Here is a 17,420-nt window from a genome sequence, read left to right as displayed (position 1 = left end):
ACTTTTAAGCATATTGTGTTCATGAACTTTTTGCCCAACGGAACCGAAATGAGGCGTTTGATTATATTTTTTTCTTTTTGTCAGATGCATTAACATCGGACCACATTAACCTTATTTACCTTAAAGGACAATCCCAGTGCTTTTGTAAGTTTTATTGTTTTTTTTACTGAGATAACCGTCCTACATGTGTTATCTAGAGTCTTTATTACGGAGTTTTTCATAGAACCGTTTATCAACATAATGGTTTCAAAATGTCCATAACACCAAGTTTGCATTAAAGCCCCTTAAAACCTTTAGCAATCATCTTTTTACTTTGCGTGATTAGCTTCTAAATGAACATTCAATGGCAAAGTTGGAAGTCTTTATTACTTCAACTTTCTTTTCGTGTGTGCAGTCTGACGGAGTTGAGGTGGTGTAAGCGTATTTACAAGTATGAATCCTAAGCAATATTTCATCAAAACAAGATAATCGGGGTAGTGTGTTTACCCTGTTGATTAAAAATGCTTAAACCACAACCGCAGTCATAATGAAACGCACTACCTGAAAGTTGAAAGTCAGTCTCTTCATAAAGAATACAGAAAACCTAACGAGCAGCTGATTATAAGCCGAGGCCTTTCCCCCCTCATACGAGTAGACAATCTATCCCGACGACAGAACGGTTAACGGTTCTGAAGAGGTCACCTCGTCCTTCTGTTTTTAGCTCGCGCTTGCACACACCTGGTGTGTATCTTCTGTTGGTTCCTGCGCCTTCGTCCCTCTATTTCTCCTCTGTTCCCGCGTTGGGTTTCGGGCAGATGTCGACAGTAAGCTGATGACAGTCTCTCTGAAAATGGCCTTAACGTTCACTGTAGCGCCTGTTTCTGGCACCAGACGGACCGCTCTTATCCGTTGCTTCTGCTGGATGTTGAGTGTTTATATTTGTAGTCCTACAATGTGGTAATTGCCAATATCTTACAGAATGTCATGAAACAAGGTTGGACGCTCTTATTATTTTTTACCCATTTTTCCTGATGTGGGAAAGACTCAAGCTATCACACTTTTTTGTGTTCACATGGAGATATGTCACAAACAAGGAAAACAACACTGAATAATAAAATATTTAAAATAATTTGATGTTTTCTGATCTTTGCGTGGATGATGTTACTCTTGATTTGACTGTGTATTTGTAATAGGTGTGCCAGTGTTTGTCCAGCAACACGTCGAAAGCGTGCACAGGCTCTAGAGTGTTTGCTGCAGCGTGATGGGACATTAGCTGTGGACACACACGGAAGGGAACCCTCACTTACTCGCCCACTCACGCAACGACATGCCACCGATCCTCCTTGCTCGCGATAATTGCGATCAGGCACTCGCCCTTTGACCTTCGAGAGCGTGATGTGAGTGTAAACACTTTAAACAGAAGCTGTGACTAAGCACTCTGAGCCCATAGGGGTTGTAGAGTTATCTACCCATACGATTCTATCTCTCCCTCCCTACATGCCGCCATGAAGTCTTTTTATAGCATTTTACTGCTCTCCTCGTCTTCCTCCTCAACCATCCGATCTTGTTTCCAGATCCCTTTCTCCTTCTTTCTGCTTGCATGTTGCCATGAAGATCTTCATCTCTCCGTGTTCGACCAGCAGACTCGTGTGAAAAGCCTTCTTAAAGTTCTCCGTGAAAGTCAGATCATTCTCGAACCTCACCTTGTTGGCCCAGATCACTTTGGTTCCCGGTTGGCAGAAATGCTTCATGGCGTCCAGGAGCTGGTCCAGGTAGTCGTGATGGTAGACCACGTCAGCTGCCAGCACGTAGTCATACCGGTAGACGGATGCAGGGTAGGTGCTCTCCAGGTCCTGGCCCCAGGACAGAGATGCCACCTGGGGAGAGAATCTGCAGCGACCCCTGGTGTTCCTCATCACATTGGCCCGGAGGTTACCCAACACCTCAGGAAGGTCTGTGGCTGTGACTGAGGCTCCTGAAGAAAACACGAAAACTGATGTCAATTTGACTACCACAAAGGTAACATATGGAGACATTTTGTTCAGGGGTTTCTTGCGTGCAAATGCAGTTCAAACAACTGTGGGAAATGCATCCAATGACATTTATTCTGCAGTTGGTAACAAAGAAATCAGGCAATTGTGTGTGTGTGCATGCGTGTGTGTGTGCATGCGTGCGTGTGCGCGTGTGTCATTTGCACATCGACACCTCGTGTTTTGTGTAAAAGGTCTGTTTATCGTGTCACGGTTACTCCCTGTTTGTGCTCATTGGGTGAATTAAACGTGACAGCGCTCACCCAGCAGACTGGCCACGATGGTCACCAGTCCAGTTCCTGCTCCGAGCTCCAGCACCTCCTTTCCCTGCATGTTCACCTTCGTCCTGTTGTTGTCCAGGAAGGAGCACAGGGCCAACGCCTGCACGGAAAAGACATCTCTAAATAATCTTGAGGGAAAAAAACAGTTTAAAACTGTAATGACCTTTTCAGCAGCACTCACAGCTGGCCACATCACTGCTCCGTAGGAGTCTATGGACTCGTGAATAAGTATGTCGTGTCCCACGTAGTGGTAGACATCCCTACCAAAGCGGGAGTGGATACTGGGAACCCAGGCTGGAGTTCTGTCCTGCTGTTCATCTGCTTTGATGTCTGGAAGGTGATTGTTGAGAATTGAATTAGAACATAGAAATAAATCTCACACGATGCCAAAATATGCAAGTCAAGCACAAGATTAAAAGAAAATCTGACGAGCCTGCAGCTTGATATGATGCAATGAAAAAAAATGCACATCAAGTAAGTTCAGGAGCATCACACCGTGGAAGAAGTACATCGGCCCTCTGCTTGTACGGACAACAGATCTCAAAGGTTTTAGCTTTAGCACACTTTGGGTGTGTCGCATCTCAATTCTAAGATGTTCTGTTTATTACTAATCTTGCCAGATATTATAAGAAGCCCCACAGCAGCTTTTTAACTGAAGAGTAAGCTGCCAAACCAAGACAACCGTTCAAATCATTTGTATTAAACAGTTCTCTCCATCATAACCTGTGAAAAACACGGCCTCGGTTGGTGGTTTCCTCACTTGTTGTGGTAAGTTAGTGATATCTTAGCACACCATCTAGCTTGGAGTTTATTTGTGCAGGTCTTGATTTTCACTGCCTCACTAAAATAAATGAAGGTTAGTCAAATTGTGATTTGCATCAAAGCTCATTCAATTTGAAACAATAGTAAGAGTGTGCAGCTATTGTAGCAGCTCCATGAGGCCCGGTCACAGCACCCGTCTGTCATGGCTGTTCCCCTGACGGCTCCTTGTACTTCTCACTCCTCCAGGTTCCTGGCTTGCCTTTGTGTGTGTGTGTGTGTGTGTGTGTGTGTGTGTGTGTCCCTCTCTATGTCACCGCTCAAACCTGCCTTCAATCCGCTCATCGCCTCCCTCGGGTCACATGGCTGCCATTAATCCTTTCATCTTCTCGGACGTACATCTGTCTCAAGCAGCCGGGGGAGTTTATTTCAAGTTTTGCTTCTCGTTTGTTGGCCTGCTTCTTTGCTAACCATCTTTTCTTTGTGTGAGACTGTGCTCGCCCTCCTGCAGCTTTACCCCTCTCGCAGCCGACCAGCTGTGTCAGTGGCTTTGCTTGAAGATCAGCTTCCTACATTTCAGCCTTTCAGGATTCCCGGCCACACATCAATAGCTTATTCTCTGCCAGCCGTGAACGCTGTGGCAGGCCCACGTTGCTTTGGAAAATTGTTCATCTCTATACTGTATATTTGTCCAAATAAAATAAAATGAAAGTAGTGACATGGTGGACTCACCTGCTATTTCTTCCTCTCCGTCCGTCTCCGTCTCCTCATCCTCTTCTACCTCTATCTCTTCCTCACAATCCGACTCATGCTTGTTTGTTTCTTCCTTGTCTTCTCTTACAGGCTCTAACACAATGGGTTCTTCTGTTCTTCTTCTACTTTCTGTATTGACATTATGAAGATCAATGTCATTGTGTTTTTCCGCCACAAGCTCTTTATTGCTCTCCTCCTCCTCGTCCTCCCCCTCCTCCTCATTTTCTTCCTCCTCCTCACTCGTCAAATCTTGTGTTTCCAGATCCCCTTCTCCCTCTTCTTCCTTGCATGTTGCCATGAAAATCTTCATCTCTCCGTGTTCGACCAGCAGACTTGTGTGAAAAGCCTTCTTAAAGTTCTCCGTGAAAGTCAGATCATTCTCGAACCTCACCTTGTTGGCCCAGATCACTTTGGTTCCCGGTTGGCAGAAATGCTTCATGGCGTCCAGGAGCTGGTCCAGGTAGTCGTGATGGTAGACCACGTCAGCTGCCAGCACGTAGTCATACCGGTAGACGGATGCAGGGAAGGTGCTCTCCAGGTCCTGGCCCCAGGACAGAGCTGCCACCTGGGGAGAGAATCTGCAGCGACCCCTGGTGTTCCTCATCACATTGGCCCGGAGTTTACCCAACACCTCAGGAAGGTCTGTGGCTGTGACTGAGGCTCCTGAAGAAAACACGACATCTGGCATCACGTTAGCTAATAAACAAGCACACTGGTGATCTCTGTTCGGGAGTTTGTAGTGTGTAAATGTAGTTTTAACGAAGCTGCAGATTTATTTGTCTTTTTCAGCTTGATGTTCTGCATCACGTCTTTGATTAAATGGTTATGTAATGGAGGGCTTCCATTGAAAGAGTGTCAGGACATCTTTGAGTGCTTAGCTAATGGAGAGAAAACGGCAATGATGGATTCATGCCATCTGGAACTGAGAATATATATATATATAATGTGCAAATGTTGTAAAGGGCAGGATATTGCCTCCCTGTGGTTCCACTGCCTAGAAACGATAACAACTTTGGTTTTACCACAAAATGACATGTTTGTCCGGGACACTGCTTAGGTTCGGTAATACTCAATTAAGTTCTGCTTTAAAGGGTTGAAACCAAATACTGTTTTCAAGGCACGCGTTGAAGAGCCATATTGCTGTTTTTTTCCCCTTACTTGTTCTCTGAAACAAAAGACAAATAAGGTTGTACGTGCATGTTTAACGTCTTACCAAGGAGCGCTGCCACCACAGACAGGAGGCCAGTTCCTGCTCCCATCTCCAGGACCGCCTTGTCCACAAGACTCAGCTGTTCACGATGAGTGTCCAGGTAGTGACAGAGAGCCAGAGCCTGAGGGCAGCAAAGCCAACTTTGAATGTCAGGAGGCATTATGTGCTGTGTTAGGATTTGGGCAACTGAAGGGTCACTGGAGCAGGTTGAATATGGAGCAAAGGTTCAGATCAGCATCCACCGACAAGGTGTTTCTAGATGAATAAGTAGACAGTGTGTGTGCAATGTGTCAATATGTGATACTCTCTTCAGTCTAAACAGAGCAGACGGGTATTCTGCGTCATGGTCTGGAAAATAAGCCAGCAAATTTCCAAACAAGGGGCTTACTCACCCCTGGCCATACGGTGCCTGCATAGCAGTCTAGGACCCCGTCGATGAAAATCTCCTGGCCGGCATAGTAGTAGACCTCCCTGTCGGATCTGAAGTAGAAGCCCGGAGACCAGCCCGGGCTGCGTAGCTTCTCGGAGGCTGACTCATCTGAGTGAGACAAAGTCTTTCAGCGTTTGTAGAGGTTTTAGATCCTGCTTTTTCTTGTATCCTTTTTCTTACCTTTCACTTCTTCTTTATCTTCTTCAACACCATCCTTCTCATCCTCCTCATCCTCCTCTTCCTCCTCTTCTTCCTCTTCCTCCTCCTCCTCTCTATTTCTGCTGTAATGGGGTTCCCCCAAAAGGTGTGTGGACGAAGTCTCCATTTGAAATCCTGTTTACTGTTGAATTTAAAGAGATTTACAGATTAAGCTTCAATTCATCTTTTCTTTACTTATACTTTTTGTTGAAATAATAGTAAAATCATTACTATTAAAACAAGACCTATAGAAGGTTTACAAGATTATACAAGATTTTTAAACCATTTTTCTTACTGGTAAGTAATTCTGCTGTGTTTATAAAATTGTTGATTTTGTTTTATATTTACCTTTTATTTGCGGTCCTTCAATTTAGCCACCTATATAGGCAAAGCAAGCATGCAGATTCTAGATTAACATAGATTTGGTAAATACAAGGAAAGGTTCACTTTTGGAAGCCGTCATCTTTGACCTACCTGCTTCTGCTTGGTTTCCCTGTGAAGGATCTGAGAAGCAATCCGACTGCATCTGGGCACCTCTGACTTTGAGGTTATAGCATCCTGTTGGTCACACCCATCACCATCACAAGGGCACAAGAGTATTTTTAGAGCCGTGCCCAAATGAATACAAGCAACATATAATATTAGCACGCACGTATACACACACATGCAAACAGCAATAACAAAAACGAGACTGTAAGGAAGCCAAAATGACGAGAAGATCATGATACCAGCAGGCATGTATCTCCGCTTCCAGCGTCACGTACGGACTTCTCTGCTGCTGCTCCATGGAATCCGTCACAGTCTGTAAGCTCATACTGGATATCATTTGAAATGGTATAATATGAAGTAATACTAAACCTGCATAAAACGGCACCTGCATTTACTGCTGAGTGATTTCCAGCCACTTGGTGGTCCACAAATAGTCACATCGGTAAAGCAGAGCAAAACCATATTTGTGCTTGTCTGCCAAGGGAATATTGGCAGACAGCCCTTGAATGTGTATGTTGTCAACCAAACATTTATAACCCTAAAGCCTCAAGTCGCTTAACGGCTGTTAAGTTCGATACACTTCTATCCGACTATATCGACCATTTAAAATGCAAAGATGTCACAGAAAGTCTGGAAGGTGTCTTTGCTGCCCATGCCTACTCTTTTTTCTTCTTCTTGCAGACCTCAGAGGCTTCACAAGAGATGCAACGTAACATGATCAGGTTGCAACATACCCCCAAGAAAAGAAGGGGGCTCCTGTAATATAAACCACAATTAGACCTTTCTCTGTCATATTTGACGTCTTTGGCCATGAAGTATGAGCTCCCAGTTTCAGGTATCATCAAACTAAATTCACTCACATCCCAGAGCTCCAGCCCCATCCAGGAGGTCAGGATGTTGATGTGTGCTGTGGTTAGGTCATTCCTAAACCATGTGTTGTCAATGTGGCGCAGCCTTACTTGGACAAAAGATAAGAGTTTTTAAACTTGAGTTTGTTGGCAACATCTTGGCTCTGCCTCTCGGGGAAAGGTTGTTTTTTATCAAGAGACTGTTGAATGAGTGATGAGGTTAACCGATGCCTCTTGAGGCCTGGTCTTTGGCTGTTGAGTATTTTATTGGTCCTGACGATGAAACGCGGAGCATCACGGCCCCCAGCCTGGATGGCCTCTCTATCCACCCAGCGAGTTCCTGCAGCCAGACACATAGCTATCACACGGGCAAAGAGACAGGGAATGAAAGGACCGGGTAATGTTGGATGATGCAAATCAAAAATTAGATATCAGATTTAATAGGTCACATTCATATCAGTTGATTTCAACTTTTAGGCAATTAGGCCAACTGGTCACTTTCCAAAATATGTAAAGTCTGTGCGTCACTCATGTTACTGAAGCAGCAAATGCTGCCCAATATGAATGTGACCCTTTTAATTTGACCTTGTTTATGTGTTAGGCAGCTCAATGTTCTGTAAAGAAGTCTCATTCTGGTACAAACGTAGATGCTGCAAAGAAATATTAAAACGTGTTGCACTGTGTACCCCATCGTGTAGCTAACTGTTTATCTGCTATCTGGTGCTGAGCAGGTATCTGCAGAGGGAGCCTTTGCACATAACAAATCCAAAACCTCCACTAAATATAAAAAGAAGGACATGGGTGTATCCAAAAATTTTCCAGTTCATTTAATGATCAGAGCAGCAATAACAGACTTTTTGTTGATCCCTCTTCAAATTGAATTCAAAGACCATTTTGGAGATACAATTCCCCTGTCAATATTGTAAATAAAATGTGACATTTAAACATTTGCACATGAGATCCATAAAAAACAGATGACATTACAAACATTCCCATTCGGCAAAACAATTAACACATTTTACCAAAGCCTCCTTCTGAAATCACCAACACAATGAACAGCCATTCAGGCGGCGGCCTCTCCTCCATCCTCCGTCCTCACGTCCCTCCTCCAGGCTCGGTACAGTTTGATACTCAGACTCGGCAGGTCGTACAGCTCCTCCAGGTGGAAGCGCTGCCGAAAGCGCTCAACGAAGCTGTTCTCCCGGTCCAGACGAAAGCGCATGGCCCACAGGATCTGTGTGTTCTCCTGGCACAGGTGGTCAAAGGTGTCCATCAGCTCCTGCAGGTAGGGATGGGCGTACACCACGTCGGCCGCCAGGATGTAATCGAAACAATGAGTGGCCCGTGGGAAACGCTGCTCCACCCCCTGACCCCAGCTCAGCTCTGTGACCTTGAAACAGAGGGAAAACGCCAACACAATGCGACAAACCACGCTCGAACCAAGATCAACGCGACCGAATGACATCTGAATGGAAGGAGGATACCAGAGGGATGTACTTGCATTGGCCCTTGGTGTTCCGTGTGACGTTGTACTGAAGGTTTCCCAGCAGATCCGGCAGGTCGGTGGAGGTCACCTTTGCACCTGGACACAGACAAAGCAGCGGGGTGTTACGTGGAATGAGCCTCAAACAGCACCTGAGAGAGGAACAACTCTGAAGATGAAGTGGGACACAGCCGTTAGAGCCAATCCCCAGATGTGTTTCCATACCTAACAAGCTGGACACGATGGAGACGAGCCCGGTTCCAGCACCAAGTTCGATCACATTTTTGTCCTTCAGGTTGTGCTGGTCTCGGTTGGTCTCTAAGAAATGACACAACACCATCGCCTGTTGGAAGACACGGGTTTAAGTTTCGCTGGCGGCAGAGTGCAGCAGCTAATTATTTGCCGCATGGTTGACGGTTCGAATCCCGGCTGCTCCATGTGCCATGTTGAAGTGTCCCTGAGCAAGACACCCAACCCCTAATTGCTCCCCAGGCAAAATGTAATGCATTGGTTATAATACAATGTAAATCACTTTGGATAAAAGCATCAGCTAGATGACATGTAAAGTAATGCATAAACGGGGGCGTACTGAGGGCCAGAGTACAGCGCCGTAGAGGTCTGTGGACTCTTTGATGCGGATCTCCATGTCAGAAAAGACGTATCCCTCCCAGGCCTCCGGACCGATCAAGGAAGGGTGGAAACACCGAGCCATTATGGCTTCAGCTAGCTCTGCACACACACACACACACACACACACACACACACACACACACACACACACAGCAGGAAGGAGAAGAAAAGGATGCAGTGAAAAATGTGAGGAAAATGCGGAGCCTAGAAGGACAAGACAGACAATTAGACCGTTTCCCAGCATGCATTTTGGAATCAAAGCAGCAGGTGCATGGGGGTAATTCATCATCTACTGACTCACTGGTATGCTCTATGCTTATGGAGCTAAAAATAATGACTTTTTTTGCACTGAGTTTTTCCTGTCAAACATTTTGCTTCAAAAAAGGTCATAAGAACACAGTTGTTAAACTATGCAATGTTACTGAGCCCAAATAACAGACATTCCTTATAGCAGAATTCAGTACTTTGATTTTAGTTGTTTTTGATGAAATAAACTTAATGGCTAAATTTGCAATAAGGAATTGCAATCGCTTTGCTTATATTTTGGCACAGTAAGGGCTGTGAATTATCCAGACTAACAAGAAGATTCTATCTGGAATTCAATTTGATTTCTTTTAATGCATTTTTTCGAGACGATCACGAAGAAGGCCATCTTGTGACAATGGTTGAAATGTTCCAACCATAAAAAAGCAGATGAGTAATCTTGTATTTCTTTTATATCACATTATGGGTACCATTTGATTCTGCTCTATAAATTAATCCGATGTGGGCTCATAAATCTGATCCCGTCACATCGTGTTCGTGTGTCAGACTCCAGCTATGTGTCAGTGCCGACACTCTTCTGTTATGCAACACTGGTTTGGAGAAAAGGTCAGGGGAGACCACAGAGCAACAACACAACGGTTGGGGGGGGGGGTCCACTTATGGTTTGTGTATGGAGTGTGTGTTTTATATGTCATTAACGAGCACAGAGGCATCACATCTATAAACCAAATTATGGCATTTAGAATTAATTGTGCATGCATACCTCCTTGGAAATTAACTTAAACCTTTAGTTTATAGGAATGCTTTCACTAATTCTCACCTTCGTCTTTAGTCTTGGACTGTTGAGTCTCCATGTTTGAACGAGTCCAACTAGAAGGGAAAGAAGGCCCCAAACTGAATTATTTGGTCCCAGATCCTTTGGAATGAAGTCATCTGGATCCAGATTTATAGAATGCTGTTAGCCGTTACTTTTTAGTAAAGTGTTTCCAACAACTCCGCCCAGTACTTGCTTGTCTCTCTCTGGGCTCGCTTAAACCCGTCTCTGTTACAGTGAAGGACAGCAACAGCTGCTCTGTGAAACTGCCTAACTGGAACTGGGTTGGGGAGGAGGGGGGGGATTTTAAAACCCTGCCCCGAAATACACACGTTGATTTCACAAGTTAAAATACAACTTTGTGCAATAATCTCGCACACTTTATGTCACACATTCAGAAGCCCGTTGCAGAGGCAGGAGGAGGTCGGTCACTGTTTGAGACCCATTTACTGCTCATGAGACATCAATACAAAACATTCTCATCCCTTTCACAATCATAAACCTCAAAATATTTAAAGAAAAATACATATGTTCAGTCAGGTCAACAGTAAAAAAAACATTCTTTAATACAAAAAGGCTCAATTAATTAGGTCATTCACCCATTTCCCCTGTAATGGTCCAACATGATCTCATAGACAATTTTCACAACACAACTGCTTGGAGGATTGATGTCTGCAATCCAGTCACAACTTCTTCCCCCGAGCCTTTCCTCTCTTGCTTCCTCCGCCTCTTGAGCTTTTTTTTGCTCCACGGCCCCGTCGGCTGCCTTCAAAGACGGATCGGGCTGTAACCATAGCAACGTCCCCCCCACCGTCGCTGTCTTCACTGGAGCTGCTGCCTCTGCCCCCGGCAGGCCGAGGCGCGGCCCTAGCAGACCGGGGGACGGCCTTGGCCGAGCGATACTCCCCGCTGGTGCTGCTCGCCTCCTTCGCCGATGGAGGAGGTGATTCAACCATCGCCTGCGATCCCAGGAACCCTCCTCCTGCCACAGACCCCTGCTCCTCTCCTTTCCTTGGACCCTTGCCTCTCTTGGTGGTGGATGGGCGCGGGCTTTCCTCGCCGCTGCCCCCCTCTCCATCCTCCTCTCCGTCTTTTCTCTCCTTTCTCTTTAGGCAGGTGACGGCCCTGCGCAGTCGCTCGCTGCAAATCGCCTGCTTTTCCCGTTGCTCCATGCGGAAGAATGAGTCGATCCGCAGCTGAGTCTGGACCAAAGCGTTGAGGGATGAAGAGTAGAAGATTAGAGTGTGGGGTTATCCCCTCTATTAATGGGTTTCTCAGATCCACACAATCAAACTGGGGACATTCATCAGAGCCTCCGCTCACTCGCTAAGTGATATCGCATCACACAAATCTGTAATCCCATTCGACTCCTCCGAACATGTGCATATAGTCTTTTAAATCTATTGTGGATAAGTTAGCATTTCCCTGCTATGGCATCATTGGAGTACACCTGCGTACCTGCTGGCTGCTGAGCTGCTTGATCACAGGCATAAGAGTCTCCTCCGTCCTCCGGCTGCTCCAGCCGAAACGATTGAGACAGAATGTAAAAGACTGGTTAAGCAAACTTAACACTGTGACGAAAGTAAGCAGGAACACACACACACACACACACACACACACACACACAGAGAAAGGATATTCTTTGATCATGTTGGGCTGCGGGCGTCCCCAGCTGAAGAAGTTATCCGACTGGTCCACGGCAGGTTGCAGGTAGGCCTGAGCCACCGCAGGGTTGGGGAAACCAGGATACAGTTTCAGGTCTCTCAACTTTTTCTTGACCTTCGTGTCCCGAGGATCAGCCACCAGGCGCTTCTTCTCCTGGACCTCGGCCCACCATTCACTAGAGGGAAGAAACGGTAACATGGAAACCCAACTAATTATTATCACCATTATTACACACTGGGTGTAAATGAGTCATTGTTTGGCTTTAACTATAAGTCAATGTTGCCTGTATTACACAGTCGCAGCACAAGGAGACTGGAGGAATTAGGCAGGAAAATATATAAATCAAGAACTGTTGTTAACTCAAACCTTGAGGCACACACCTGAACTGTGTGAGTGGCTCCAGGCCTGACCCTGGGAACTCATTCAGTATCTCCATGCCAGTCACATATCCGACCCCCGGAACGCCCTCTGTGTAGTCACTTCCCAGCAGGTACGCCAGGTTTATCAGTTTGGTCCTGTCCAGACCTGCGATGGAGACAGAGGTTGGATTGGAGAGAGAGAAGACAAAGAGTCCCAAAAAAGACAAGGGGGGCGAGGGGGGGGGAGTAGTATAACCTTGTGCTCTCTGCTCAATGTGCACACCATCACAACACAAGAACCAGTATCTGATCAATTCAATACAAGCAGAGTAGAAAACCCTGATCTTCCATCACAGCAGGCCACGTAACAGCAAACAGCACCATCTGCAGTAGCATCTCAACAGAGACGAGATGGTTTTTTAAGTTTTACAATAAAAGGATAATAAAAAACTTCTGACAAAAATGTATAAATATATATTAGTGTATAGTGTGTATGTATTTAGCATCTCCAGTCAACATTTTTGCTTTCATGTGATCTTTTAAACTCAAACATTGAAGAAATGACTTAGGAACAATGTCTTATTGCTTGATAAGGCCATGTGGGGGGGAGCACTGACCCAGTTGGCTCTGCAGGTCACTGTACTGGTAGTGCTCCACATATTTGTCCTGGCTGAAGAAGTTCCTGTAGACGTGTCTCCCTCCAAACAGCCACACGTCCGAGTCGTCCGTGATGGTCCCGTTGGTGTGGTCAGCGCGGTCCAGTGCGGCACACTGAGCCTCGGCCTCCATGGGCGCCACCACGAACGGCACACCAAACAGCCGCAGCAGCTCCTGGGCTCACAGAGGGAGATGCTTGTTCACTTCAAAGTAATGGCCTGTGTCTCCACCTGCACAAATCAGACCTACAGACATTTTCAGACATGACACCATCAATATGGTACATTTTTTCACTTCGGTGTTTTAACATTTCACACTAAATCTCTGTCACTTTCCAACAGAGGCTCATACATTTTTAGGTGTTTGGGAGCCTGTGTGGTTTCAAAGTGTCCCTGGGGGGGGGGGTTTAACTGGGTCTTCGGTTCACCTGGCTCTCCAGGTGCATCTGCCCGGTGACCGTGTTCGCCATCCTCTCCTGCTGCTGTTTCAGCTCCCTCAGGTTGCTCTGCTCCACCTGCAGAGAGCTCTCCAGAGCCTCCAGCTCCTCCTGCAGCACAACACACACACACACGCACACTGTGCATCAGCCTTGTGTCAGAGTCACATTAAACTGCTACACAGCTCAGCCTCATACCACGTCAATAAAAAAATCATCAGAGCATTTTCACTTAGCGATGTCTAGTACAAACTGAAAGGTGAGGCACCATAAAACCTCCTGAGGCCACATTCTTTGTTTTCTTAAAAAGAGTAAGTGATCTAAACCATCCCCACACGAAGTCTCACCACGTCAATGTCTTCCCATTCATTCATTGCGTGAGTTGAGGTGGATTCTGGCTGTGATCCTTCCTTTAACTCGGTCTGTCTCTCTGTGTCTTCTTCTTCTTCTTCCTTATTCTCCTTCTCCTCCTCCTCCGAAGAATCAGCAGCTGGACTACCGGGAGCCTTTTCCAAACCTGCCTCTGGTTTATCTTCTGGCTTGGTCTCATCTTTGAGGACCTCACCTGGAGATCCTTTCTTTCCAGCCATTACAAATGAACCCTCTGCACCCTCCTCTTTAAATTCTTCGTCTGACACCTCGATGAAGCTCTCTGAGGGAAGAAAAAAACGCAAAAGAAGCACTTTTTTGTTACTGTCGGCAGGTTCCCGGAGCCATCAATGAGTTCCCTCTTTCCTCAACTGCCACTGTACCTTCTGACTCGCTCTCCTCATCGCCCTCCGGCTTCCCATCGGCTCCTTTCCTCTCCTCCGTGGCCTCAACCACCTCGACGCTGCTCTGCGTCAGCGGCACAGGGGGCTCCGCACCGAGAGGGCTCCCACGTGGCTGAGCAGAGAGCCTGGTGGACAACGTGTTCTGACTGAAAGCAGCAGCACAGTTTGCCTTTGTGACCAGCGGCTCCTCCGTACGCCCCCACCTTTCCAGGCTTACATCCTCTGTCGACTGTTTTTTCTTATCGGACCTCATTTCTCCGTCGCCAGGCTTCTGCGTCGCCGCGTCATTTCTCGGCACGATCGCGGCCTCCGTCTCATCCTCGGAGCTGCCGGCGAACAAACCCTCTTCCACGTGTAAACTTTGGACCGCGAGGCTCCCCGTGAAGTCAGAGTTTCCACGAGGCAGGGATTTCCCACCATCGGGTTCCCCCTCTTCCTCGGAGCTGCTGACTACAACTTGCAGCACCGCGTGGGGACTCTCGGCCGGCACTTTAGCAGAGGAGCTGAAGATCAGAGTCCCGCGTTGCGCGTCTTCCTCCTCGGCTAGAGCTCGCTGGATTGCCAGCCGGGTACGTGGGGACACGCTACCATCCTCCTCGGCCCGGTCCGCCGTCTCCTCCTCCGAGCTGTCGTTCATCGCAGCCCGGATCGCCTCAAGTGTGCGAGGCGAGGGCGGCGATGCGTCTCGCCGGGTCGCTTGTGACACGGAGGCTTTCGGTTCCTCTGACGATGGACCCGCCACTTCTGCCTTTGTCTCACAAGGGGGGCGCCACAGGGGCTCGGGCCGGTCCGGTGCTCGTCTGGAGCCGCCTGCCATGCAGCTGCCAGACCAAGCCGCGGGTGCCAGTCGGCTCTCAGGCGCCGCCTCTTTCTTTTTGGAGCCTGCGTAGGAAAAGCAGGGTGGAGTTTCAAAAACCCAAAAAAGAAGACGTGTTTGAACTTTGGGATTTAAACCATGCATCTCTTTAAAGAATGACACCTTGATGGCCGCTGGTTGCCCTCAGACAATGAAACATGGAACCGGTTATGATCAGTGACTGTTTTGGACAACGAAGACACTGAAAAACCATCCTAACCTCCCTCACCTTTAATAAGGATGTAGTGGGAGCAGTCCTCTGAAACCAGCCGCTGGGACTCGACGCTTTGACCCTGCTCATCGCCGTTGCGTTGGCCGAGCTGCGGAGCGCTGCCGGCGCTCTGCTGGCTCATCTCTTTCTCCACACCTCGCAGACGCTGATTCAGATGGTTCCTCTGCAGCAGGCCGGCCAACTGGTAGTTTGAAAACTCTCCTGAACGCTGAGAGAAAGTGAAGAGAAAGAGTCAATGGGGAAGAGCAGGAAATGTGTGTGTGTGTGTGTATAAACAGTACCTCTGGGGGTTTGTGGTACATGGTACGGCGTCTTTTGGCAAACTCTTTCATGTCTTTGAGTATCTCATGTTTCATTTCAGGAGGGAGGGCGGTGAACTCCTCGGAGTTGATGTCCACTGAGTTGGGGTCTCCGTGCAAGTCTCCCTGAGACACAGTGAGCAGCCGACCAACATAAGAACGAGGGAATCATCTCGGGATTTTGTTGTGGAAGTGACTCCGAATAATTCGCTTGAATAAACCATTTAAAACTAAATCATGTGGTGGTGGGGCTATTCAATGTTAATGTGACGACTTTACCTGATACATCTGATAGCCGTCATCCGCCTCCTCCAACTCCTCCTCCTCCTCTGAACTGAATAAATGAAACAAATATAAATGATTTAAGTTCCAGTATTATGGGTGAATTAACAGCATAAAAGAAAAAAGCTTTCGCAAAGTGCTTCTTCGTACACGGTTTACTTCTCATTGATTAACTTGACTCTCCCATTGAATATATTGTAGGAAGAGAACCTTTACCAGCCCCTTTAACTGGATGCGTACTCAACAGAGGAGTGGATTGTACATATTTGGGCTCAATTTCTAACAATACCACTGACTAGTAACCTTTTCTGACCTGCTTTTTTCAACCTCCTCTGAAGCTGGCAGGGCTGGTAGAACATACATGTCGTCGACCTCATCTCTCCTCACAGTGGAGAGGCTGGGTAGAGGCTCCTTACTGGGGCCGGGTGAGAGGGAGAGATATGTCAGACAACAGGGATTCAAATGACTGAAACAGACAGATCATTGTGGGTGGAGAGAGAGAGAGAGAGAGAGAATCACCTGTGGTCTCCAAGTGCAGCTTTGATAGCCTGTCTCTTCAGGAATGTCTTCAGGAGTTTCTCATTAGTCTCTTTGGACTCCCGGTTCAACTCCTCTTTCCTCTGCCTCCTCACAGCCTGCAGGAGACCGCAGAGAAACACCGGGAATCGTCACATGCTTTTGGAAGAATTACCCAAAACGATGCAGATGTTTGTCCAGGAACCCCCTGGCCGTACCAGAGTCTGTCTCTTCAGCAGCGGCGCGTCCCCGTCAAACACAAAGATCGGCCTGATGCGGAAGAAGAGCAGCTTGCAGATGCGGTGGAAGAGAGTGAGGAGGTGGGCGTTTTGGACGCTGTTGCCATCACGGTCCCTCACCCCCTTCACGGCCTGGTTCAGCCATATGCTGATATCTGGAGGGGTCCGGGTTAAGGTTCATGCAATGGTTTGACACAATATACGGTCAGTCCCACCAATGCAGGATGAGCAGAGACGTGCAGGTGAGGGGATGGAAACCTGCTCAAACAATGACGGACGGACGTAGGAAGAAGAACCAATAGACCACATGCAGGTTGTAAAGGATACCGACGGCCAGGATCTTTCCTTCCAGAGTCTCGGGGTTGATGGGTTTCCCCGTGCTCTCCAGCAGCCTCCACAGTCCGTGCACTCCCATGATCACTGTAACCCACAACCCTCGCGACGATAGTGCGAATAATGTGTGGAAATTGCGACTAGTTACCTGTTCAGGACCATTCCGAGCATTTTATTGAATCAACTTCGAGATTTCTGAGGCGAGTGAAGAAGAAAGAGGGCATTTTTCAACGTTTAATGTAACACTATTTTTTGTCCGTAGAGCATTAATGGTCCGCGCGTGAAGGTTCCGTGTTGTTTCCGTCGGGTAATATTCAGCTGTTACACCACTAGCCATATCTACGGTAGTACCGATAATCTGATCTGTTATCGGTTTCTGTTAGTTGCCTTATGTACATCTATGGTGTAAAGCTACGGAGTAACCGATTGGAGATCAGTTGTGTGTTCAGTAAACGGGGGGCGGGAATGCTTCCACTTTGTTTCCCTGGATTTAGTCTGTAAGGTTTTCGTGTCCATCTCTTTAGTCGCTTCGACCACATTTCACTATTATAAACTATAAAACTCTAGGAAATGTTCGGGGTGAATGTCGAACTCAAGACTTTAGG

The 17,420-nt window shown here is 47.1% G+C and overlaps 3 protein-coding genes across 4 annotated transcripts; all 3 read right to left on the bottom strand.

Moving 5' to 3' along the window:
• Positions 1-143: 143 nt before the first annotated feature.
• On the bottom strand, positions 144-6,204 carry LOC119228734 (uncharacterized). The gene is made up of 9 exons (XM_037488645.2): positions 6,115-6,204; positions 5,989-6,018; positions 5,623-5,782; positions 5,405-5,550; positions 5,016-5,133; positions 3,782-4,465; positions 2,472-2,620; positions 2,273-2,390; positions 144-1,954 (listed from the first exon to the last, which is right to left on the bottom strand). The coding sequence occupies exons 3-9, from the start codon at positions 5,765-5,767 to the stop codon at positions 1,530-1,532; spliced, it is 1,785 nt and encodes a 594-aa protein (XP_037344542.2). The 5' UTR covers positions 5,768-5,782; positions 5,989-6,018; positions 6,115-6,204; the 3' UTR covers positions 144-1,529.
• A 1,585-nt stretch (positions 6,205-7,789) lies between these two features.
• Positions 7,790-10,423, bottom strand: mettl21e (methyltransferase like 21e). 2 transcript variants are annotated; one of them, XM_062561719.1, is made up of 6 exons: positions 10,324-10,419; positions 10,175-10,224; positions 9,050-9,189; positions 8,686-8,803; positions 8,462-8,559; positions 7,790-8,367 (listed from the first exon to the last, which is right to left on the bottom strand). In XM_062561719.1, the coding sequence occupies exons 2-6, from the start codon at positions 10,206-10,208 to the stop codon at positions 8,041-8,043; spliced, it is 717 nt and encodes a 238-aa protein (XP_062417703.1). In that variant the 5' UTR covers positions 10,209-10,224; positions 10,324-10,419; the 3' UTR covers positions 7,790-8,040. The 2 variants fall into 2 exon arrangements, with proteins under 2 accessions (XP_062417703.1, XP_037304484.2); XM_037448587.2 differs by having other exon boundaries at positions 10,175-10,423.
• A 137-nt stretch (positions 10,424-10,560) lies between these two features.
• Positions 10,561-17,396, bottom strand: ercc5 (excision repair cross-complementation group 5). Its single transcript, XM_037487284.2, has 15 exons — positions 16,810-17,396; positions 16,462-16,637; positions 16,247-16,362; positions 16,041-16,142; positions 15,725-15,779; positions 15,428-15,571; positions 15,144-15,354; positions 14,038-14,940; positions 13,633-13,937; positions 13,277-13,396; positions 12,810-13,023; positions 12,214-12,358; positions 11,808-12,008; positions 11,627-11,711; positions 10,561-11,370 (listed from the first exon to the last, which is right to left on the bottom strand). Exons 1-15 carry the CDS (start codon positions 16,895-16,897, stop codon positions 10,852-10,854), a joined length of 3,384 nt encoding a protein of 1,127 aa, XP_037343181.2. The 5' UTR covers positions 16,898-17,396; the 3' UTR covers positions 10,561-10,851.
• Positions 17,397-17,420: the final 24 nt, after the last annotated feature.

The sequence above is a fragment of the Pungitius pungitius genome, chromosome 4, assembly GCF_949316345.1.
Source record: "Pungitius pungitius chromosome 4, fPunPun2.1, whole genome shotgun sequence".
NCBI classification, from domain to species: Eukaryota; Metazoa; Chordata; class Actinopteri; order Perciformes; family Gasterosteidae; genus Pungitius; species Pungitius pungitius.
The sequence above is the reverse complement of the archived record's forward strand: the minus strand, read 5'-3'. Positions and strand labels throughout refer to the sequence as shown.